This window comes from Tasmannia lanceolata, unplaced genomic scaffold, assembly GCF_043159265.1.
Source record: "Tasmannia lanceolata isolate RefF3 unplaced genomic scaffold, GAP_Taslan_0.1 ptg000006l, whole genome shotgun sequence".
NCBI classification, from domain to species: Eukaryota; Viridiplantae; Streptophyta; class Magnoliopsida; order Canellales; family Winteraceae; genus Tasmannia; species Tasmannia lanceolata.
The window spans coordinates 40,518,415-40,545,091 of record NW_027518683.1 but is presented as its reverse complement, the minus strand read 5'-3'; the positions used below and the strand labels follow the sequence as shown (position 1 = coordinate 40,545,091).

The window sequence follows — 26,677 nt, the reverse complement described above, 5'->3', positions numbered from 1 at the left end:
ACAGTACTTCATTTCGACCGAAATTTTGAAATTTCAACCCAAAAAAATCATTTTTTAATTATATAATATTTTTCCGAATTTCAACAGAAATTACTGAAATTTCCATAATATGGTATCAAATATAATATTATTTCGGAGAAATGATAAAATGAAGGGTGCCCATGCAAAAATCAGCTCCAAGAGCGCCCCTAATGGTTAATTTTTGCATAGTGTGGAGCCGAAAAAGAGGATGGTGCCTAAAAAAGTGGAAACCGTGTTGACTTTGAAGAAATTAACCAATAGAGGCGCCCTTGAAGCTGATTTTGGCAAGGGCGCCCTTCATTCTATCATTCCTCTTATTTTTAATTGGTGTATAGGGCCAAAATTTCAGGTTGGGTGAGGACCGAAACGCATTCCGAAGCCGAAGTTTGAAACCATGCGTGCAATCAGGATCAGACGATGTGGACCATGTGGTGACTTATGCAATGGGCCCATGAATCTATATGAGTACCCATCAAATCAATTGATCCAATCAGGACCATACACGTGGCAAGCATCCTAAGGTCATCATAAAAAATCTCTTCACAGCTCCCTCTTATGAGATCTCTCCACGTCCTCTGCCTTGCCCAATCACTCTTCCTTCTCAACCATTGATCCATTTGTTTTGGGTGCGGTTTCTCACTGTCTCTCTCTCTCTCAAATCTCATCAATAAGTATCAGAAAGAAAAGTAAAGAAGGGTGTGTTTGGATTTGTTTACTCTGTGCAGAATCCCAAACCCTAGATTGATTTTTTTTTTGGAGAACGAAAAAAGATGAACGATGCAGATGTGTCGAGGCAGATCCAACAGATGGTCAGATTCATTCGACAGGAAGCAGAAGAAAAAGCCAACGAGATCTCTGTTTCTGCCGAAGAGGTTTCCAAATTTTACCTCTTTTTTATTTTTATCCATTCAAATATATTTCCCTTTTATTTCGTTCTTCTAAAACAAAATGCATATATATATATATATATTTTTTTATGGGTGTTTTGTTTTAAAGTTAGCTTTAATTTTTAAAGGTTTATTTTGGATTTTATTTTATTTTTCTATTTTGTTGATGAATATGCCTCGCCTTTTTTTTTTTCTTTAATTTGATATCTGTGATTCGTTCCTTCTTGTTAAATCCTTTTCTTTTCTTTTATTGTTATTATAAGATTGACTTTGTCTTTTTTTTTTTTTAATCATTTCGAATCATTCTATCAGACCCACTTCTGTTTTCGGTTATATTTTTGTTTTTTCAGTAGGTATGGTGGTAGGGCTGGCAATTTCACCCGGAAAAGAGGGGATCCGCCCCGCCCCGCCCAGTTTGGGGCGGGGATTCCCCGATTTGATAGGGGAAGGGGAATGGGAATTTAAAAATTCCCCAGTGCGGGGAGGGGAAGGGGATGTAGTTGTCCCCTCTCCGCCCCGCCCCGCCCCTCCCCTCCCCGCTCAACCCGTTAATCAATGCCATTTTTTTGTATATTTTTAAGTGTTTTTTTTTAGGAAAACTACTAGAACTCTGTGGATCGCCTACAAGATTTCCCCAAATATAAACTTAGCTTGTCTTTTCCTTTTAATTAGCTTCTGAGAGCATTTTGGGAACTATAATAACCTTTTGACAGATGTTGAAATAATAAAGACAAGCTGAGTGTATGCCATTATCAAAAAATCGTAGTGCCAACATCGGTGGCGAAAATAAAATAATAAAATAATAAATTGCATTTTTATTTTGGTTAGGGACTTAGGGTTTCCTTAATTCCTTCCCACGAAAGAAACATTGCTCAGGTTAGGGACACAATTCACTTTTTGCATTTTGGTGATTCCCAAGCCTTTGAACATTGCTCAGGCGTCTATTTGGGTTTATAACGCCTGTTGGTGCCACTGCTGCGAGGGCACTCAAGAGTCAAGTCAGTACTTCAAGGGATTTTGCTATCTTCTGAAGAGTAAGAAATATATCTCCTTCGTCTACAAGTATGTTAGTTTATAACATTTTTATATATTGAAATTGCATCAAGTTGATTAGGGACACCCATCATCAGTGTATCAATGACTAAAGAGGGGGTGATGTTGGAGTAGGGTGGGGCGGGGCGGGGATTTTGTCCCCGAAGGATGCTGGGAGGGGAAGGGGATTAGATATTCCCCGCGGGGAGGGGAAGGGGATTCCCCACCATCCCCGCAAAGGAGAGGGGAAGGGGAGGGGGGAAATTCCCTGCAAAGGGGAAGGGGTAGGGGACCCCAACATCCGGCCCCGACCCGCCCCGTTGCCAGCCCTATATGGTGGGGGGGTTGAATCAAACCATTTATTTATTTTATTCTTCCTTTTGAACCTTTGCTTTTGTAGTGTAACTTTCACACTTTGCTGCTTCTAATTTTTATTCAATATTTTACTGATAGCTTTTTTTCCCATTTCAATGGTTTCATGATCATTATTCTGTCCTTTAGGGAATTTAATTTATCTTTTTTTTAAGAAATCAGTGTTAATGTGGGATAAGATACGTTGTAATTTTGTATGCAAGGATCTTACAGGTTTTTTATGAAAACAATTTTTGTTTTTGGAAGCAGCGCAACATTTAAGAGACCTCTGATTTTGTGGAAATACTCACCGGGAAACCTCTAGCATGTTAGTGATTATGTTCATAGAATTTTTTTTCACCCTGCAGGAGTTCAACATTGAGAAATTGCAACTTGTAGAAGCCGAAAAGCGAAAGATTAGACAAGAGTATGAGCGGAAGGAAAAGCAGGTGGAAGTGCGTAAAAAGATGTAAGTTATGCTACCTTCTCCCCTCAGTAGTCAGTATCCTGTATTTGGGCAAGCATCTACTATGGTTTAAAATATTGGTTGTTTTAATGGTAATGGCATAATAGTCACCTTTTTTTTCTTAGAGCCATGATAATTGAGTTAAAATGAAAGTATTAATGGAAAACTCACTATTTCACGTTAAACAATGTATGCTATTTAATGGTAACACCTTAATCATCTTTCCTTTCGTATTTTATTTTAAGAATATTGCTTTTAAATGCATGTGTACCATGGAATAATTCTGTTATTTCATTGTGTAATATCCATTACAATGATACTTTTCAGAACTTTCCCTGTTCTTTGGTGCCTTTTTGTGTTGGGGAATATTTTTTTTTATTAAATGTTGGGGCAGCATTTTAACCTTTCAAATTTGTTGGAAATGAGCCAGGGTTAGAGAGGAAGAAGAAGAGGAGCAGAGATATGGAGAGTCTCCACTAGGGAGCTCCTCATGTAAATGATGTATATATATGCCCATCTAGGGCAACAATGGTACAATGACATAAAGCCCCTAATACTCTAAGTAATGACTAAACTACCCTCTAATACACTCAACACTCCCTCTCTAGGTGGACTGTATACACTGTGGAACTCCAGCTTCCTACAAGGGAGACTACAACAGCAACTAAAAAGCAGAACAAAAGGACCTTACATAAAAAAGTACAATAAGCCCATACACACATCCAGCTTAGTATAACATTCCTCAAGCTGGTGTGGTGAATACATAATGAAAGCTTAATATTAAAAAGGACAACAACAGCCACAGTAAATAGCATCGAGATCAATGGCCATAAAAAAGAGCAGCTCCTCTGAAGTAGCACATTAGCGAGAACGATCAAACAGGACCTCCTCCTGAATGAGAGCACGACGAACAGATCCCGCATATCACGAGCAATGGAGGCGCCATAGCAGGAACATCTACGATCTAGCAAGCGAAAAAGGGCACACTAAATGTCCACACAACAAACATCGACGAAGCAGCACAATGACAAGTGAAATGATAACAACTGATGGGGAAACTATCAGAGACAAGGTCAACGGGGAAACCGTTGCTTGGAGAGAAGGGTTTGAGAGAGAAAAAAGGATAATAAACCAACGATGAGGAAACTATCATCTGGAGACTAGGTCGACGGCATTAACATCGTCGCCTGAAAAGGAGCCGACGAACTATGGGACACCATCGCCCGGAAAAAAGAGGTCGACAGAAAAAGACCGTCGCCTATAAGAGAGCCAACCAACGATGGATATGGAAGCCATCGCCCGAAAAATGAAGGAGAAGATAACCAACCAATGATGAGGAAACCATCGTCTGGAGACAAGGTCGACGGCATCAACATCGTCGCCTGAAAAGGAGCTGGCCAACGATGGGGACACCATCGCCCGGAAAAGAGAGGATAAGGCATAAAGCCGAGAAGACATTAAGACTGACTAGGAAGCACAACAACACTCTTCCTCGAGCGAAACTTCATGAGCCCGAAGATGACAAGATAAGAAGGACAATATCAAGACAACATGAATAGAAAAGGCCTAAAGCCGGACAACACGAAGAGACGTGAAAACAAGACAACACTCCCTCGAGAAGACAATACGAAGACAACACTAACAACATGACAACACTAACACTCTCCCTCAAGAGAAGACAACAAAGAGGACAACATTAAGAGAAATAACAACACTCCCCTGAAAGAAAAGACACAAAGAACTACATGAGAACATTCCCTCTCAAGTTGAAGGTCAAATACCTTCAACTTGCAATGAAACGAAGATAATCAAGGCGCCACACCTAACTTGGACATTTCATCGAACACTTGGTGTGCGCCTTGAAAAACAACCCAAAGGCCATGAAAGCCAACAAAAAAAAAGAGAAAAACAAAGACATGAAAACAAGACAAGAACAAGAGAACAATACAAGAAAACACTTTTTTTTGGAAGCAGATCGACACAAATACAAAGGCATAGAAGCCAAACAATATAGAAAAGAGAAAAAAAACAGAGATTTGGAGGTGAGATTGGGTGGGATAGTGGTGGTGAGAAAGTATGGTCCAGAAGGAGATTTGGGATTGTAAGTTGAGATTGGGTGTTTTGAGTGGAGAGCCAAAAAGGGATTTGGGAAGAAGATTTCTTCCCAAAATGAATTAAAAGAAAAAGAAAGGAAAGATTTATGGTTGGAATGGAGATTTGTGAGTGGAGGAGAACCCAAAAATGTGTTTACAAGAGGGATTCAAAAGAGAAAGAAAGGTAGGAATAGATGGCCAAAAAGGATTTGGATAAACCGAGAGAGAGAGAGAGAGAGAGAGAGAGAGAGAGAGAGAGAGAGAGAGAGATTTTGTTCTTTTGTAGATGTATGGCAAAGGGAAAAAGGGTGGTTTTGGCTTGAGAGAGAAGAGAATACGAGAGGGAGAGAGATCTTTTTTTTTGGTGTCTACAACAAGGTTGCCATAACTAGAGATTGGGAGAGAGATGCGCTAAAAATAAAACTAAGGAAAGGGAGAGATTTGTCGAAAAAGGAAAGAAATAGAGAGATAATATAGGGAGATGTTTTAGGGATTTACGGAAACAAAGAGGGGTGCGCTGGTGCGCTAATGGGCCAAAGAAAAGAGTGTTAGAGGTTTCAGCAACTACTAAAAAGGAAGGTTTGGGTTTTCTTGCACTGGAAAAAAATGAGATAGGGATTTGCGGTTGTGAGAGAGCAAAAAATCAAGGGATGAGAGAGTGAGAGTCCGCATACACAGATAGAGAAATTTTAGGAATTTTGATTTTCGACAAATCAGAAAATGAAAAATGAGAGATAGCAAGAGTTGCGCGTGAGAGAAAAAAATGGCGTGAATGAGAGATGTCTTTTCTTCTTTCATTCCTTCCCTAGGATCTTTAGCTCTGATACCATGTTAGAAATGAGCTAGGGTTAGAGAGGAAGAAGAAGAGTAGAGATATGGTGAGTCTCCACTATGGTGTTCCGAGTAAATGATGTATATATAGGCCCATCTAGGCCAACAATGGTACAATGACAATAATACCCCTAATACTCTAAGTAATGACTAAACTATCCTGTAAGACACGCAACAAAATTAAAATTAGGCTCACCATTAGTGGAGATTAGTGGAGATTGTCAATATCCATGACGTCCATTATAAAAATGCGATAAAAATTATGGAATGGAATGGTTTTTTTTAATGGCATGAGAATGGAAGGTTTAATATTGTGTCTCTTTAAATTCTAAAAGACTTTCTTGTACCTTGGATGGTCACAAGTTACAATTATGCAACTTGAACATATAGCATTGCATAATAATACATGCTTTATAAGAATATGGTATCATATATCTTTTGTTGGTTCTGTGATCTTTTAGCACCTGTTGGTACCTTAATTTGAGATTTTAAAAAACAAGTTATAAGATCAACCTTATACTGAGCAGTGTTTAGAAATTTGTTGAGTACTCTAGAAACTAGGCTATTTGAATGGACTCAAATCAAAGTTCAAGGTAAAGATAAAGGGGTAGCTAAGTTGTTTCTTCCCATTTTCAGCACAACAAAGCTTGATTGAGTACTCGAAAAGCTTGGGAGTCGACAATCTACTTGAAAATACAAGAAAGTTTTAGTCAACTTTGGAGTATGGACCTCATTGAATCCGGTTCCAGTTTCAAAGTCTTAAACCTTGGCACTGAGTACTGTTTTTGCTATTCCAAGAGATGGTATGTAATTCATAAAATGCTTCATTGACTCGCCATAGTTTGAATTTCAACTGAAATATTTCGGTTTTGTATTTCTTTTCATAATAGATTGTAGATGTGTGATAGTCATCCTTCTTTCAAAATCTATTGTCATAGAGAGATGAGTGTTTGGCGAACCAGATAGATTATTTTCGTTTTGGTTACAGATTTGGATCTTCTTCTTCTTCTTCTTCTTCTTTTTTTTGCCTTTTATTTGGTGCATCTGCTGATATTCTGCTTTATTTTTCTAATGAAGACTAATGCTAAAAGATTTATGGTTTCATGTGGACCTTAAGTTGTATTTAGAATCTGTAGCCGTGTTACTGATTTTATTATACTATTCTGTTAGCTTTGTGTCATTCTGGTTTTTCATTTCTTCTTCCATCATCAGAATTTCTTGCTTTGCAGTGAGTATTCGATGCAGCTAAATGCTTCGCGTCTTAAAGTATTACAAGCCCAAGACGATTTGGTTAATACAATGAAGGATTCTGCTGCAAAGGAGCTTCTGCGTGTTTCTGGAGATTCAAATGCATATGGAAAGCTTCTCAAGGACTTGATTGTTCAGGTACCTATCTAGTAGTGATATGTTTGACTGTTGTTTTAAAAACTCGAGACTTGTGAAACAACCAGTTGCAAAAGCTTAAGCTGTTGGAGAAGGCGTTATTTAATCTTTTATACTTTAACACTCCCCCTCATGTGTGGCGTGTTGGCCTACACGTGGCACATGTGGCCCCTCTTTTGGGTTTGCCATTGCATGTGGATTTTTGCTATCAAGGAGGTTTGAACTCAGGACCTTTGCTCTGATACCATATGAAACAACCAGTTACTCCAAAAGCTTAAGCTGTTGGAGAAGGCGACATTTAATCTTTTATACTTTAACAAGACTCAACCATTCCAAAAAGATAAAAAAGAACTTGAGACTCAATTAGTTCAGGGCAAGTCTAACTCAAGTCTGAGGTTCTTTGTGTTTTCTCATGAGTTTTTTGAGTTCTTGATTGATTTTTCAAGGACTTTTACTGAATTGAGTCTCCACGAAGTTGTAGGGAAACTTAGTCATACTGATTTAATTCACTAAGTTAGTAAAACTATGATCTGCCTTCTTCTTGGAAAGTAAAAGGAATGACTACTGGTTTTGCACAGAAACGTGCAAAATTTTACTTAATTTGAGGAAAATGCATCCTTGATGATTTCGTGTTCTTGAATTTCTAGAAGAGGTGAGGATAAGAGATTTTCAAAATTTCCAACAGTATTTACCACAATATACATATGAGGAAAGTGAAGCTACACCGCCGGTGTAGCTAACTTAGCTACACCGCCGGCTTAAAATACAATGGGACCACATTGTTTTGGTGATCCAAAGAATTCATTTGATTGGCCCTCACATAGATAGGGTGTCCACCAAAAATCAGCTCCATAGGATCATCCCAACCCTACGATTTGTGGAGGCAAAAAAGAACGTGTAAAAACCTTCACAAATTTGTCCATTTTTGCCTCCACAGTTTGAAGGGTTGGGATGATCCTATGGAGCTGATTTTGGTGGACACCCTATCTATGTGAGGGCCAATCAAATGAATGGTTTGGATCACCAAAACAATGTGGGCCCATTGTATTTTAAGCCGACCGTGTAGCTAAGTTAGCTACACCGGCGGTGTAGCTTCACTTTCCTCTATATATATATATATATGTAGAGAGAGAGAGAGAGAGAGAGAGAGAGAGAGAGAGAGAGAGAGAGAGCGAGCGAGCGAGCCGAGATATCCTACCCTAATCTTGGTTGTGTAGGGACAAGCTAAAATGACTCTTTTTTAATTGAAATGTTACGATTGTCCATTCAATTCAATGTGAGCCCAAACAATCCTATATACCATTCAATATATATATATATATATATATATATATATATATATATCCTGTATGGGGGCGTGGTTCGTGAGCTTGAGCTCACTGTGAGCTAGAGTTCACAAACCACTTCTCCCATAGTTGTTTGAGCCATCCAACCCATTCATTTTATAGGACCTCACATAGATAGGATGTTCCTAAGAAACCACCTCCACACCATAATCCTAACCATCCGATCTATAGAAGCCCATTTTCTAACCATCCATTTTAAACCTCCACAGATCATAACCATAGCCATAAACCATAACCATAACTATAACCTATAAAACTAATGGGTTGGATGACTCAACCAACTATTGGATATATGGTTTGTGAGCTCTAGCTCAGCCTGAGCTCTAGCTCAACAACAACAATATATATATATATATATATATATATATATATATATATATATATATATATATATATGAGAAAACGGTTCCTACACATATGTGTAGATAAGTTATCTACACACTAGCTTAAAATACAGTGGGGGCCACATTATTTGGGTGATCCAAACCATTCATTTTTAAGGCCCTCACATAGATAGAGTGTCCACAAAAAATCAGATCCATAGGATCATCCTAACCATTCGAACTGTGGAGGCAAAAAATGGACTAATTTGTGAAGGTTTATACATGTCCATTTTACCTCCACAAATCGTAGGGTTGGGATGATCCTATGGATCTGATTTTTTGTGGACACCCTATCTATGTGAGGGCCTTTAAAATGGATGGCTTGGATCACCCAAACAATGTGGGCCCCCACTGTATTTTAAGCTAGTGTGTAGAGAACTCTCTACACATGTGTAGGAACCGTTTTCTCTCTCTCTCTCTCTCTCTCTCTCTATATATATATATATATATATATAGACCCTAGTCTGAAAATAAGGTTTCTTCTTGCCATCATACTTGCAGCAAGTGGAAAAACCTTGATGTAATGGAAACTTATCATCGAGACTAAACTGTCATGCTCACCTACCTATATAATTTCCTACTACTATTGTTTAAAAATTGAAAGATTTGCATAATTCTTCTGGAAGTTGATGAAGTATGAAAAACACTAGAAATCTATGAAAACTGGGGCAAATCAAGGAGACAAATGGAAAAGCAACGAAGAAGGGCTTGGAGGAAATAGGAGAGAGAAATTATTGGGAGGGGTCATAGTAACAAATATTTGTCTCAGGAATTTCTCAGGAAGGAAGGGTGTATCTCGGGATATGTTAATTTTTTTTGTTGTTTCCAGTTTATATAAGGAAAAACTAGAAAAATAAAATATTAAAAAAATAATAAATTTAAGAAAAAAATTAGCAGAAAAAAATAATATCATGAATTTATCGGGATGTTTTCTTAATATTCTCACGATTTAAGAACAAAATTAGGAGAAAAAAATAATACCCTGAATTTGTTTGATGGGATATTTTCGTTATAAAAAATAAAATATGAAAATATCTCGGGGATTTCCAGAATCTCAGCAAAATTTTGTGATTTTGTAATTTTATCAAAAAATCGCAATATATCGCGAGATTTTGAAAATATCAGAGACATTTGTGACTCTGGTAGGGGTAGGCTAGGTTTAGGTGCAGAAAGGACGAGGACAGGGCCGAAAAGGGAAGAGTAAAGGTTATATCTCGTGGTCTTTTAGAAGATTGAGGGAGATTTTCAGTGGTTAGGCCTGGGAGAGATTTGCATTGCTAAGAAAAAGAAAAGATGGAGCTACCTTCTGTGCAAGTCAGATGGAGTTACCAAATGGGCCTTCTCTGGACCTTTAGGCATCTCGGACGCTACTAATGCAGAAGTGCATGCTATTCTCACCGACACTTATCTATTAGAGGAAGTTGATCTCGATTGTCTCATGGTTGAGGAGGCCTCCCCTCATTGTGATTAGTTGGTAAAGTTCAGGAGCATCCTTCCCTTGGAGATTTGCAGATGTGATGGTGGAGTTATGGATCGATTTGCTGGTCGTATAGTCAAATTTATTTATGTTTGGAGGGCAGCTGACGGAGGTGGACCGTTTAGCAAGAGAGGGCATTGGAAGGCTAGCTTTGGAGTTCTTTGATCATTTCTCCCTTGATGTAATATCTTTTTCTCTTTTGTTTGGTTTTAAATTCATTACTGGAGCTAAACTTGAAGTTCTGATTTTTTTTTTTCCTTTGTGGTTTTTGAAAAAAAATCCATGAGTATCATTGACTCGTTGATATTGGAAATGTCTGAGATCATCTAGTTTTTGGGATTCTGCTTAAATATCTGCCAAATTGTTCTAGTCTCTTGAACATCAAGTCCGAGTCACACTTTCTCTACATCCATTTAAACTTAGCAAGGTATTATGCTTCCTTAGAGTATTATTTGTTTTTTGGTTAAACTTAGCAAGGTTGATTTTATTGTTCTCATGGTGGCTTCTAGTCATACCACCAATGAATCTGAAGGACTTGTGTTTATTCTTTCTCCCTTTGATTAATTACTGATGTTAATTTTTAACCTAATGATTTAGTTACCAAAATCCATTTGTTGCAATTTTTTCAGAGTTTGCTACGTCTGAAAGAGCCATCCGTATTGTTGAGGTGCAGAGAGGCTGATCATGGACTCGTGAAGTCTGTTTTGGAAGAAGCAAAGAAAGAGTATGCAGAGAAAGCAAATGTTCATGCCCCTAATGTTACTATTGATGAGCGTGTGTATCTTCCACCACCTCCTAGCCATCATGATGCCCACGGTCCTTCCTGGTAACTTCTCAACCTTCTTAAATTCTGTAAACGAATGATTAAAAGAAAAAAATATTCCTGGAATTTAATAGAGAAGATACTTGAAATTAACATCCTAAGTTGTATTTCTATCAAAAGAACTCAATATTCTTCAGTTTATTTGTGTTAGATGCATAAAGGCCATGCTTTCTCATATCATTTTGCATTCCATAGTTTGCATTAATTTAAAATTCTAAGTTGCATCAGTACGGATGAGAGTGTCGGAATCTGGCACGGGTATTGATTGTCGGATTCGGAAAACCCCAAAAAGAACGATTCGTGGATTAGCCAATATATTTTAATCAATCCTTAAATATATTTTTTTTCACATAATAATATGATTATAACAAGTAATAAATTGAAAATTATGACAGGCTAAGGTGGTATAATGTTCTATTTCCATTTAAGAAGCTCATTATTAGGATGAGTAAAACTTAAAACATGTGATAATTGTAAAGTTGTGGTAATAGTATTCACAAAAGAAAAAAAAGAAAAAAATACAGATAAAAGAGATCTAGAAGTGTGATGCAGGACAATACCTAGAATAGGGAAGATCCTACACTCCTAATGGGATAAAGGTTTAGGAAATATTTAGAGCTAACATGGAATACTAGAAAACACTTAAAAGATTAACCTAGGGCTGAATTAACACGTGATTATTTTACGGGCAGCAGCAAAACGGGGTCAAATTAGCTCAATTTAGGCCAAAAGGGCGTTTTGGTAATTTGGATAGATGTGGAACTTGTAGGAAACTGCTGTCCATATCATAGGTAAAGGTTTAAATAGATAAAAGAAAAGTAATTCTAGGGTTTAGGCTCTGATTTGATGGTAGGTCTAAGCTATGGATCTTAAAAAAAAGGTTTTCGAGCTTGATTTACTAACCTTCTTTGTGCTGATTTGATTGAAGAAATATAAGATAATAGAGGAGAGGAGATGAGAGGAGATGATTCCAAACCACCAAGAGGAGAAGAGAAGAAGAGGTCCCAGCCACAATAGCTCTCACAAAAGAAAATCTCAATTCTATTCAATATTCAAAAGTCAGAAGTCTCTTTACATTGCTTTGATAAGATATATTTATAAGAAAAGAAACCCTAGAAGATAACCTAAAGTAAAAAGTAATCTTAACCACTTATCTAATCTAAAGCAAAGCTAAATAAAAATAACAACTTACCAAAAATAGTAATCCTGTATTTGACATATACTCCTTCCTAAAAACAGTCATAACTTGCTCAAAACACATCTAAATCATGTGATCTTAGGCTCGTTAGATAGGTAATCGAAAAACCTTTCTAAAGACACCAAAAGTACTTCAAACAGATGAGATTTGATGCCTAAAAAGCTATGATTTGTGGACACGGACACGAGTGTCGCGTGTCAACACGGACACGGAGTGTCGGACATGGCAAACCCCCAAACTTTAGAAACGGGGACATGGCTAAAATAGAAAGTATATGTGATCATGATTTGTGGATTATGGATCGTGTGTCCATTTTCGACATGGGTACAAGTTGTCTAAATGAGGTAAACACAATACTCAATAAAAAAACATAATGTCACACCTGACACGGTACAAAAACATGTCCACACACCCACATTAAGTCTAACACTTCCAGCAATATAAGTAAAAGTGTCCAAAGGAGTGTCGACACGTGTGGACACGGGTGTCGTGTCGGACACAGCAGGACACGTGAGTCGGCAATAAATTCGAAGTGTCGGCCAAATCATAGCTAAAAAGTAGCCTACAAATAAAATGACGAAAATAATAGTTAAAATATAAAAACTTGCTCAACGCCAACGATTGGAACCATCTTTATGATTTTCATCCGCATTAAAGTGTCTCAAAGAATCCTGAAGTATTGGAATCTGAGATGTGTCCGACACATATTCTTCGCCCATTTAGAAGAAGAATCAATGTAACATGGGTTAAAATGGTTTCAAACTCAGATTAAGAATTTTGCTTTTCATTTCCAAGTTTGAGTTACCTGATTCAGTTGAAAAACTCTGCAATTCTATAGAGGATAGACCTCTGAGATCATTGACTGAACCAACTTTCTTTAGGTCCAAGTCTGGAATTGTATGCAGTGAATTTGTGTTACGATTTGCTCTTTGAAGCCAGCTCGGACACTCAGCAAACCAAGTCTCCCAGACTAGAAACTCTGAGAGGTGAATAATAAAGTAATACAAACCAAGTCTATACATTGAGATCAGAAACGATGTTAATACCCTGTGACTTTCATATCCTTTACTATAGTTTAACCCTTATAAACTGATTTACTTTTGTTCCATTAGTGTGCCTATGACCTTTCATGTTGGTTCCTCTTCTACAATGCTCGAACCTCTATCAAGTATCAACCAAGGTTTAAAATTTCAGTTTCGGTGTCGGTTTTGGTACTGGCGGAAACCGAAATTTTGGCCGAAATTTCAGAAATCCCAAAAAATTTCTGGGAAAAAAAGGCCGAAATTTCGGCGGAAATCTTGGCCGACACCGAATTCATGTACTTTCGGTGTCGTCCCTGGCCGAAATTTTAAACCATGATATCAACTACCAAATTCACAAGTACTGCTACTGCTGCTTGTTACTCTGCATTCCCTATCTGAAACTGCAATTGTGCAAATCTTTGACTCTGGGCATTGCTCATTTGGTGAAATTTCACAATTTCTGGATGTTTCAGTTCCTAAAAGAGCTTATTTTATTGTTCCAGCTTCCAAACTCATTTCCTGATGCTGTCCATTTATAGTTTCCTTGTAGGGAAAAAGGGCAAAAAGGTTCAAACCTTGAGAAAACTAAGGGTACATGTTTGAAGATTAAAAAAAAAAACCTTTTGACTTCAATTATGGAAGTATCCCCAATCACATTGAACTGTTGAAATGCAAAACAATAATCTAAAATGATGGAAAATTGCAAAATCAATACTCAAAATGATGCCTAGCATCCATTTTATGCCCTGGGAACTCTTGTTGCATTTTTTCAGAAATATTTGTGGGCGAGAGACAGAAAGGTCATATCTAAACTGATGTCCTTTGCAAATCAAGGCATCCGAATTGCATCACTCTGCTACTTATCACTAAATGAAGAACTCCAAACATTATGTTTGGGAAAGCCAATATCCCAACCAACTAAAAACTTTTATGATTATAGAACTGAAAACAACTGAATCCTAAATGGAGATGGGCTTGTCAGCTGGAGTTTATTCATTTTGTTCGTGACTGACTGCTGTTATTTTACACGGAATGAGATTTCATATGTTATCTTAATGGCCAAATAGTGATCTCTTTTTACTTATTTTTCTTTCGTAACAGCTCGGGAGGAGTCGTGTTGGCTTCACAAGATGGAAAGATCGTCTGTGAGAACACACTGGATGCGAGATTGGATGTTGTTTTCCGACAGAAACTGCCCGAGGTATGCTCAAACACAGAAAGAAAGATATTTTTCATCAAAGAACCTATAGGACTAAATACTTGGCCTAGCAATTATTCCAAAGAAAAAACTAATTAGCACGGACAATTACTTGCTATGTAACTTATTGAAACCTGTTGATGTTTAACACTGGAATAAGGCATCTTATGCCAGAACAAATACTCAAATAGTGTTACCTCAGGGGCAGAGATGTCCCCGCATGTAAAACACCCTTCTGAACCATTCTTAGCGGAAGTGTATGTAACCTCATTCACTCATCAAGGAATATGCAAAAAGAGAAAATCTTACCCTCTATAGAAATCTAAGATCCTATAAATGAAGTGTGTGATCCACCACAGTCCCAAGCTTCTAGGGTTAGCTCACATAATCACATTGGGTGACTCCCCCTCCACCCAGAAAGCCAACACCACCTCTCTCTTATCAGTATGGAAAAAAACCTCTAACCTCAGTCAAACTTGAGTTCCCCAAAAAGGATCTATCAAAATTGAGCTTGAAAACTTGAGGAATGGGAGAAGAACATTTTACCTATCTCTTTCCTCTAGTCCTCATCCAAAAGAATGACCTCCCACCTTCTAGTTAATTGTTATAGGACTCCCACAACACTTCTTTCTAAAAAACCAGTTCAAGTTAATGTCTTTTCTGTCACAAATGACTTGTCATCGGCAGTTCTCTATCTTCAGAAGTCCATTTCTTATCCTTCCGTACAACCCAAGTGATAACAGAACCATGCTCTATATCACCCAAATGATGACAATACCGCTCCTCCAAAAGTAAGGAGCGAGGGAAAACCCACTATATGCCAACCCACAAGAGAATTGCACACCATACTTCTTTGACTGCCATGTAATTGATGAAGAGGTAATTACAAGATTGTTCACCCATCTTACGCAAAACACGTTAGTTTATAAAAAGAACCTTCTCCCACTTTAGCATTTTGATTGTGTTGATTTTTTGAAGTAGTCATCCTAGAAATGACTTGAACCCAAAAAGATAAACTATCTCTCAAAGTGAGGCAATGAAAGAAAAACACTAGATGAGACAGAATCGAGAAGGCCTCGTGAGAATTCGGTGCCCAAATCCTACATCCTCAATCGAAGAAGAGACATATACTCCTAAAGATGACCTAATAACATGAAACATGCGCGCACGCACACACATGCACAACCCCACCTTACTCACCAGCCTAGAGAAGCTATAAGCATACTCCACGTCATCAGCCAAGACAGCTAGACTCTAGAGAAGCTATAAGCATTGCACAATGGGATGGAACCTAACCACAAATCTTCCCAATGCATAACACCCTTCCCCCACCCTATAGCTACAGAGAGAAATGAACTCCCTAACACCACTAACCAACCACCATGCATCTGAGCCTTTACCTCAATCTAACTCCCTTCACACCCACCCTTCCTTACCCTTCCCATAGTTGCTTAAAATATTTTTCTCCTTAGGGCTTCCTTTTCTTCCCCTAATCTCCCAACCACTTCTCTAAGAGAGCATTAATTCTTAGGCAAAGGGTTGCCAAGGACAAGACCCCCACAATCCTTAATCTTGCGAATGTCTTCCCACTTGATGATGTTTTTCATTATTCTACTCTCTTTTTTCCTTCCCACAAGAACTTCCTTTTAGCTTATCAAACCTTATTAGCAACTGACACTGGGATTTTGAAGAGAAAGTAAGTATGCAAGTTTGATAGAACCCCCTTTATGAGTGTGATTGTTCCTATAAAAGGTAAATAACCCTACTTCCAGGGAGCCAATGTCTTCTTTAAATGCTTCACAAAAAGACCCCATGATGCCGTGGTAGGGATACTCACCCCTAGAGGTGAACCAAGGTAAGAGAATGGCAAAACATCCACTTTTTTCTGTAGGTAATCGAATGGCAAAATATCCACTTTGTACCCAAATAAGTGTGCCAATACAAATTGCCTTTCCAAATCAGTTCAACCCTGCAATGGAACTCTTCTTGACGTTGCCTTCAAGCCACAAACAGTTCAAACCACCAACGTATCATTGGAGGGTCCTTACTTGAACCCATGTCCCCTAAAAAAACCAATGTATCGTTTGCGAATTGTAGATGAAAAATGACTTGGCTAAGCCTCTCAGACAAAATGCCTTCTATAAGGCCCATCCTCTCCTCTCTTGTTAACAGCTACCAAGGGCCAGGTGACTTTTTGGTCCTTCAATTCATTGAGAGTCGCAAGGTGACTTTCTGCCACTCTATTTGTGAGGCTAATGTCAAGATGGATGCTTTGGCTTGAGTTGGAGTTTACAAAGTTGGTCTAGTTGATCAGTTCTGTATTTCCGATTTGGACATCTAGCAGTCTCTAGTGCGTTATTTATTTCTTTTGCTTCCCTTTGTCTTTGGATAGAAAACAAAAAAATTATCGTCATGAAGAGGCTTCCCAGGGTTGAGGTGACCTCAAAACAAAGGATACACAATATATAAATAGGCTACTAATAGTCCCATATTTTGATAGTAAGACAAAGTCACCTTGTCTTTTATTATTTAACCAGCTGTCAAAAGATTTTACAAATCCCAAAAAGCTCAGCAGTCACAAGGTGAGTTCACCCCCATTATCAAAACAGGAAGAATTCCTGTGCTGATCAACGCCTTCCTTAGCCAATGTATCCACTATGTCATTTGTGCTTCTAAGATAACATCAGAAAGAGGGAGTTAAGTCCTTGCTGAGGTCTGAAATATTTGTCATGACCGTGGCTGATTTCCAAACCGGAGATGACCTCTACGCCCAAGCAATTCTGTTCCATGAATCTGTTTCCACCACTAAGTTTCTGCTTAGGCTTTCATTAAATATGTGAAAGTCCATTGAGAGCTCTACTTTGTACTGCATCTGATTCCTTAATTGCGGTCAGGCCTGAAAACACCTTTAAAATCTCACCATGGTTATCTCTAAACACCCCTATGTCTACCTGACCGAAATTTCCTTTGAACTCCCATCAAAGTTAATGACATCCAGCAGTGGAGGGGTTCACCTTGCTGTAGTTTTCTCCGATCTTCCATTACTCCAAGCAATCAACCTCCAATTGCAAAAAGGTCACCGACAGAAAGACCCCCATGCTCGTCACTCGGTATTGCCCAATTATCTGTGCATTTTTTATTTTTTATTTTTTTTGAATGGTGAAATTTTTTATTGAAGAAGAAGAAAGGACCAAGATGGTCAGAACATGAAAGAGAAAAAAATGAAAAAGAGCCCCAATAGAAACAATAAATCATCCCATGCTCAAGGGGAAGGTGATCATATAACTCCAGTCCCTCCTAACCACCCTCGCCCTCGCCGTCGTCAATCTATCAGCCTCACTACTAGCTGACCTTCTGACATGCTGGATGCCATCAATGAAGCACCTACTCGATCTCATATCTCATCCATAAACGGTGCAAATCGCCAAGGGCACTGCTTGTCACCATATGGCCATCGAATAACGTTGAGGGAGTCCCCTTCCACAATAACCTTGTTGAGACTCATATTTAATTCCCTGATACACTGCCTGCACCGCCGCCTCACTGGCATCCACAACTCCAATAGGACCAGAATATGCCCAAATCACCGATCCATGTTCATCTCTTTGTATGCCGCCTATACCTGCAGGGCCAGGATTACCTATGCTTGATCCATCAAAATTTAGCTTTAAGAGACCCTGACCATGTGGTTCCCATTGTTGTGCTATCGCAGCCCTCTAGAAGTTTTTCTATTTGGAATCGTCTTAGGTCTAAATCCTATTACTTTGGCTGGATTATTCGTAACTGCTACCCGATATGGGAAGGGGCATCTGTGGATGAATGGTTTTACAATGGTGGTCCTTATGAACTAATTGTTCTACACTTCATACTTGGCGTAGATTGTTACATGGGTCGGGGTTATATTATGTTAGCTCCAGGGATAGTTTCTTATCGAGCTGCTTTATTCCATTTAATTACTCATGTCTATTCTAAAGCATTATTGTTTTTAGGCTCCAGATCGTATTATTTTGTATATTGTATATGTGGGAAATTAAGGATCATTTTCTTGATTTGTTCTTTATAGATCAAACTGCTCCAATCAGTTTTTTATTCATAGTTGGAAGTTCCTGCGACATAACATAATAGATCGGTAACCCGACATTTGGAGAAAAAAACGGGGGGGTGGGGGGGGGGGGGGGGGGGGTTCAAATAAAGTTAATCAATCCCAGGAGTCCTTTTCTTCACCCATGTCAGTTTCTGAATTTATTAGTCCCACTCTGTTATTACTGAGCATGTCCAGGATAAGTTGTTTCATCACTACTATAACCGATGTAATCTCTTTTGATAAATTAATAAAATTTCAATTTCCAGTACATTCCTGTATATGCTTCTGATAAAATGATATTAATAAAATCAACAATCCTTCCTCGGATGAGGAAACAGACGAAACTCCCCTTGAGGAAAAGCAAGAGCAGCGTCGAGCCTTACCTTCAAAGAAGAAATTGAGATAGTAAATATTTGCACCGAAACCTTAGCTCAGGAAATAATGAATGGAAACACCCTACCCTCTGACTAACTTTATTTGGTCTCAAGAAATGATTATTAATCCTGATTATAGCCGCACTTAAGAGCTGAGCACTCTATCGTTGAGTTAGCAACTCAGAAAAATATGGTGTGTAGATATGATCGGAATAAAAATCAAATTAAAATCAAGAGATTGGGATGTCAGAGAAAGAAAGGAGAATATCAATCAATGCTATATGATTCCAATATGTATGGTCTATGAATTATCTCATAAAAGGCAGCGTGATAAAAGTATAAAACATCAATACCGATTCGTTTATAAGTAGATGAATCTGGTTCATAGGAAAAATGAAAATAAGTGCAGCTGGTTGGATCCAAGCCTATTCTTGAAATACACAACTCGCACACATGTACTATTACAAATTTCTTTCTAGTTTCTATCCATTCCATTAGTCAGAGGCAGAAAGAAACCTAAAAGATGGGAGCGTCCCCGCCCTAGAAATGGTTAAAGCTAAAATTTTAAAAAAGAGGAAAGATGCTTCTTTTGATTGTCCTTCTAAGACACTAGCACTCCTCTTCTTCCAAAGTACCCAAATCGTAGCCAAGAAGGATACCTTCCACCCCAAACTGGTATAAGATGCGACTCCACACCTCCCTTGCCATCCTGCAATGTATGAAGATGTGATCCACCGATTCTCCCGCTTCTATGCATAGTGCACAGTGATCAACAATGATCATTTCTCTCTTTCACAGAAATCCATAGTCTGAATCCTCTCAAGTAGGGCAACCCATCCTAGGGTGCAAACTCTGGGTGGAGCGTGGATGGTCCAAACCTTAGCTACTCTGGAGGGCCCACGGATCGACACAAGCTTATTGTAGAACGATTTGATGGTGAACAACCCTGAAGAATTCTAGATACAAACTCGTTTGTCCTCTCCTGATAACCTTACACAGCATCCTTGTATCTCCAACAATCTTACTGCCATCTCCATTTCCTTATCAAAGAAATTTCTCCTAAATGCCGGCCTCCAAATTACCCTGCTATTGCTCATATAGAAGCAATCTTTCACCATAGCCTCCTTTGCTACTGCTCCTATAGCATACACTTATCTGTTTATATTTTATTGCTCAGTGTTAATGAACTGATCAACTTGTGGGGGTCTCAAATATGTGTCTAGACCCCAATTCTTGTCCCTCGGTATTGCCCAATTATCTGTGCATATTGTATTGCTCAATGGTAATGAGTTGATCAACTAGTGTGAGTGTCAAATGTGTCTATTTATTCCATTACCTGGATGATTGCATTAGTAGATATTTGGCAAAGAGTTCAATCCTTTTCGTCGAAATGATCATTTGATCACGCCATTAACGGTCACCAGCTTGATATCGTTTGATACCATGTGATGCCAAATTATTTGAATAAGATGGACCATTTTATTTTATTTTTTTGGAATGGTAAATAAGCTGGACCAAATTCTGTGTGCTGATTTAGAATGAATGAAAATATGATGTGTTGCCTCCATACAAAACACATCTTACTAGATAGCCTGAATTTCTTCCTTTCACAAATCACCCGTGAAATGATTTTTACCGGCTATACCTTTTGTGTTATGGATCCACACTCTTCTATCAGTTTCATAGGTAGAGTTAGAGTTATAGACCTCTTCTAACAATCTACTTGACTCAAGTAACAATCAAGCTCCTACTTGTTTAAAATCCCGCCTAAAGACCAAGTTCTTTTTTCTCCTTTTTGTAACCAGCCTGGCCGTTCTTGCTTCTTTGCCTTTTTTTTGAACGATGACCAATTTATATTAATATTCCAACCATATATACATAAGGGCGGGACCATGAGTCCCAAACTAGTTACAACGTAAATTGGCTTAGGGAATAACCCCAAGCCTCCCAAAAAATTCTATTCTGTAGCATTCCGAAAAACCTTTTCCACTACCTTCCTTGTAAACTATTCGTAAGAAGACCATAAAAAATTGATGTGCTTCAAAACCTTTTTAGGGTAAGCAAAACAATCTATTTTTCAAAAATTCCTGAGAACGTCAGGGAGATATTCTCGCCTAGGAAGCGCACTTCTCTAACTCCCCTAGAAGGTGCTGGATTTGAAAGTCCGGCATGTCTGTGATGGGGTCCTCCGGTTCCATTTCCAAAAATTCAGGGCTCTTCCGAGTGGCAATCCTTTCTTCCACCAGTCAAATACCCACCAACTTATTAGCTTCCCAACGACGCTTCCTCGAAATCCTCTCCTCGTTTAGGATTAAATTGTAGAAAGGGTGCTTGTACAACGGCGAGTGGGTGTCCTTTACCTTGTCTGACCCAGAAACACGAACAAGTGTCCAAGGACAATCCCGAGCCTCTTTCTTGAACAATTTCTACTGCTTCTTAAGGAGATCTTTCGTAATTTCCTTGTGGGTTGGGTCATTCTTAGAAGCCCTCTCCTCATCGTAAACTATTGTTTTCAGCCTGCCGAAAATCTTTTCCAACTCGAAGATTTCCATGAAAGTTTTCCTTTTCCGCCCTCCGGAACAAGAGGGGAGGGAAGATGAGCCACGCTGCGCTTCACTTTGTTGCTCCATTGCTAGCTAAGGCAGTGGTTCAAGAGATGGTCTAATTCCAAATATCCTAAGGGAGCCCAGCAAACTCCCCAAGCCCCTTTATATGGGATTCACAACCTAGTTATAGGCAAAGACCAATGACCGGTCCTCCGATCCACTAAACACGTATGACCAGTTCCCTCCAAAATAAAGTATTTATATAGCCGACACGATCATACCTTCAAGCCCAATAGGCAAAGAACTTTCCAGCTTTCTTTTACTTGCTAGTGGAGATATAATGAAGATTATTCTCAGAATTCAAGGACTATTTGGGTGGTACTATCCTAAACCTAGTGGAAATTTATCCCTCCACCCCAAATGGCGATTGTTAATCATTCATTGAGTATAGTACCATTTCCACAAACCCAAAAAATCACATTAAATGTCCTTTGTCTACACGCTTAAGGCACCTTTTATCCGATATCCCTCTTCAAACAAAAAGTTATCTAGGAAACCCCGACCCCACCTAGGATACTATGACAGCTGCCCCCCCTCCCCCCTCATTCCAGACCCTGTAGCTTCATCTTATACATAGGCTAGAGGGGCCACTTATCGCTCACCCAGAGGCAGGACGTACCCTAGGTAAAAGAAGGGAAGGATTAATTGAGCTCCAACCAAAATGTTTCTCCTTCAACCCAGCTCGGATTGGTTCAGAGTATGTTTTCAGCTTCCTTGTGAAAGTTCTTCCTTGAGAGAAACTTTTTTGGGCTTTAAGTTTCGATCCAGAAAGGTTCTTACTAGAAATCGAAGGATTGAAAGATACCAAAGTTTTCCTAGCTTTTGAAAATTTCCCAATTGAGGTCTTTGGTTTGGGGAGAAGGACCACCTGTCTACGGTGTCTTTTGGGGGCAGAACGGTCATTTCTCTTAGAACTGGGCCTAGTAGGTAACGAACGAATTTGACCAAAATTCTTGTTTACAGATCCCCAGACACATCTAACAGGCGCTAAGAAAGGCAAGAGCAGGGAAGCCTTGGGAAGTGCACCCTGCACAAGGTTGCCAAAAGATTCTGATTGATTGGATTCGAAATTGAAATTTGAATTTAGCAGAGTGGGTCCCGATTGGTCGCCGGAACAACGGGCCTGAAGCTCCGAGGAAGACCCGTACTCACCAGGTGTCACCGGCAAACTAGGAGCTGTCCCAACATCCTCTCGAATTTCGATTCCTATGGGATAGTAATGGTCTAATATCCAGACATTGACAAGGACTAGGTAGCAACCATCGGGGGGTTAAGATTCTTGCCAATACAAAGCTCATGCATTAGTGGTGATTCCCTTCCATCTTCACCTCCAGAACCTTACCAAAAAGACATGTAGAGGAATACCATAAAAGTTAACCCAGAGAGCTTCTGCACCCTGGACAAAATCCTTGCTCCAAGCAGATAGGAATTTCGATTCCTATGGGATAGTAATGGTCTAATATCCAGACATTGACAAGGGAACTAGGTAGCAACCATCGGGGGGTTAAGATTTTTGCCAATACAAAGCTCATGCATTAGTGGTGATTCCCTTCCATCTTCACCTCCAGAACCTTACCAAAAAGACATGTGGAGGAATACCATAAAAGTTAACCCAGAGAGCTTCTGCACCCTGGACAAAATCCTTGCTCCAAGCAGATAGGGAGAGCAATTGATTCCCCACGCCCCCACTCCCTTGGATAGGATCTTGGAAGCCTGCTCCTCCGTTTCAAACATAAAGAGAACTCCGTTCGTCGCCAGGCTGCAGGGGCAAGGGAGGGATGGGGCGTCCCAGAGACCTTTTGCCCAACGCCATAAGCCCTCTACGGTCCCATTTTTATCATTTTTCCTCCCTATCAAACAGGCTTTGAGGGTATTCATTCTCACTTCCACTTCTTACCAAAACAGATAGTGTTGGGATCCCTCCCTCGGTATGAGGAAAGATTTTCCCGGAATCAGGCCATTGATCACCCTCATCACTATTAATCGTCAGTGGAGCTGTTGGATTAACAGAGGTCACCTTTTTTGAGGAGTTTTTTCCTTTCTGACACCACCGGCATTTATCCCGCCACCTAAAATTGAGATATTCACAGGAAGGGCAAAACCAATCCCCCCCCCCCACAACACCCACACACACACATGGATGGTCCTGGGTGACTTCTATCCTGTGAGGATCTGAATGTTGGGGTTGTTTTCATTTTCTGTTGATGACAACGTCTGTAGCTTCTTCGCCATTTGAAGTTACAGTAGTCACAAAAAGAGCATAACCAGTCCCCCAACCATCTGCATCTCCTTTTTTCTTTTCTTCTCCTTTCTCCATTCAGCAAGAATGTAGTTAGGAACTCAATCATCCCGAAACCCCTCCATTTTACTTCACTGATTTTCTTGGAAAATCAGAATTTTGCGACTATGCAACAACAATACGGCCATAAGGCTTCTTTCTGTTCCTGTCCATGCATGCAACATCAAAAGGTAAGAAAGACCATGAGAAATTGCAAACCACATTTACATAATTTTAGGATTCAATCTACACAGGACTCCCAGAGAGAACTTGTTTCTTCCCCAGCATGCAAATGGAATGCTTCTCTGCCTTTTTTATGTGAAATATATTTCCTTTTCATTATAAACAAGAAAATCTATTAAGGCCTTTCCAACCAGTATTAATGACAGAGCAAAGGATCACCCTGGCTAAGCCCAGCACCTTACCATCAATCAAAATGGATAAGTGAGGAGACGAAAGGCAATAATTCATTTCATCACAAAAAATGTGGAGAGAAAATTTAAGATCTTATCCTAATGTGTGTCTGCCACATGGTAGAAATCTTCCCTACAGTAATTTTAAAATGATAGAACACCCACTTTCAGTTCTCCCTGATCGTTATTTTTTTCCTCTCTTATTCTTGGTTGGTAAGCTGGGATTGAGCTCAAGGTTGTAGGACAAAGCGACCAACTGAGCTAGAGACTCAACCTTTATTTATTTAATTGAATGGTAGCTGCACCCTTTATTATCTCTCCTCTTTATTTCCCTTTGGTAGTATAATTTATTTATTTATTCATAGATAAGCTGGAATTGATTTATATTTTGTGTTTTTGTAATGTCTGTAGTATTAATATTTATTATATAGCATATCACATGGAGCTGATTAAGTTGATATTTCCCAATTCCATTTTGCTCTCCTCTTTTTTCTCTGAAATTTTTCCAATGGATTGCATAACTCGTTGGAAATTGTAACATTAAATGAAAATTTTGAAAATTTAACAGAGGCAGAAGGTTCCCTCACAATATGATAATGATTCTTGTTACAGTGGTTTTGGGGACTTCAATAATTCATTTACAGTAGATTTTATATGATATGTAAAGTGGGGCTTACCCATCTAGATGATCTAAACCGTTTATCAGTAGGTCCATTTCATGGGAAGACTGTACCCGAAAAATTCTCCATAGGATTATCCTAACCCTTTGATATATTTAGTGTAAAATGGTATGCTCGGTGTAAAATGGAATGCTCAGAAAGTTAGAAAAAACACAGTTTAAATACCTCAGAAAATCCATGGGTTAGAGGATCATCCTATGGAGAAGATTTTTTCAGACACCACCTATCTACTATGGGGCCACTATATGAATGGTTTAGATCATCCGAAGAGGTAGGCCCCATTGTATTTTTTTGAGTCTATTTCCATGGAATTACACGCCCACTTATCACGTAAAATCTTCAATTATCTTTCAAAAAAAATTATCCATTTATAGTATATCATTCTCTTACGGTTCTTTATTTTTCCTTTGATGCAGATTCGAAAGGCCCTGTTTGGGAGGGTGGTGGCATGATCCCTCAGATTATCTTCCTCACTAATCTGTAATAAGAATCAGCTATTTTCTTCTTAGTGGTTGATTTGTTTTCAAAAACTCTGAATCTTTCTCCTTTTCCCATTTTGAAGTGGGAGACTAGTTTTTCAGAGAAGCAATTATTTTCCTTTGATATGAGCTGTGTATTGTGGAGAACAGGAAGCAGCAATTCTAATTTTTTTATAGAAACATGGTTTTCTAATAATATAAGCTGTGTATTGTGGGTAACAGGAAGCACCAATTCTGATTTAACTTATTAGTTCCAAGGCCAAGTGGGCTTCAACCCTTACTTTTGAAACTATTAATCCAGTGTCCCATACCTGACAACAAATGGTCAAAGCCTGGTCTTTGGAACACTTTTCTCTTCCCATCAGGTCCAGTGGGACACACCATTATTGTGTTGTTTCATCAATGTTTGGCAATTGCATAGAAAATGATATGGATCTCTTTGACAATTTTGTTGAATAAACTCAACCTTCGAAAACCTGGCATGCATTATGATAAGTTTGCAAGGCTGTGCAATGTCAGGTCTAGATGGATTTCCACCTTTTCAAAGTGGGCATCCCAAGCTTTTGTTGCAATTTTGAACTGCCCTTTTGAAGAGGAATGATTTCTCTATTCTGATCAGGAATATTTCCAATTTTCAGGTTTCAGTTGAGAGGTCCCCTTCAAATAAACTGAGCCAGCTCTGAGCTGAAGTGTTAAAAGTTCTTGGGGCATATTTTTTTTTCTTGAAAAGTGACATTTCATTAATATTCAGATTGCATTAAGGACCAGGGGTCCCATCCTGCATTACAAAATATCAACATTGGCTCGGGCATACCACTCGGGCATACCTGGGACCAATTGGAAAATACCCAAACTGAGATGCAAAAGAACCCAACCTTTCCTTTCCTCTATTCTATAGAATCTTCTTTTTATCTTGTCATAGCATTCTTTCAAACTTTTCGTCTGTACCTTCTGAGCTATGCACGATTCTAGGTCCTCTAGACCAATACCTCTTGAAGCTACAGACAAACTGAAAATCCTGAGAACTATCAAAACTATATTCCTTTTTTTCCGGATGGTGTATTCAAATACGTCCGGTCTTTATTATGGCGGGGTTATAGTGTTGTTTGATTTGATACACGGAATTAGTTCGGACATTTCATTTCCGGTCAAAATATAGCGGGGGTTTGTTTAGATTAAGTGATGTACCAGCCATAGCGGATGAGTGTACTAGTGGATGCGAGTCAGCAATCGGGTCGGAAGGTGTTTACTG

The 26,677-nt window shown here is 38.9% G+C and overlaps 1 protein-coding gene across 1 annotated transcript; it reads left to right on the top strand.

The window, feature by feature from the left end:
• Window positions 1-606: 606 nt before the first annotated feature.
• LOC143880300 (V-type proton ATPase subunit E-like) lies at window positions 607-25,644 on the top strand. The gene is made up of 6 exons (XM_077383168.1): window positions 607-893; window positions 2,660-2,760; window positions 6,911-7,067; window positions 10,900-11,096; window positions 14,415-14,514; window positions 25,363-25,644. Exons 1-6 carry the CDS (start codon window positions 792-794, stop codon window positions 25,396-25,398), a joined length of 693 nt encoding a protein of 230 aa, XP_077239283.1. The 5' UTR covers window positions 607-791; the 3' UTR covers window positions 25,399-25,644.
• Window positions 25,645-26,677: the final 1,033 nt, after the last annotated feature.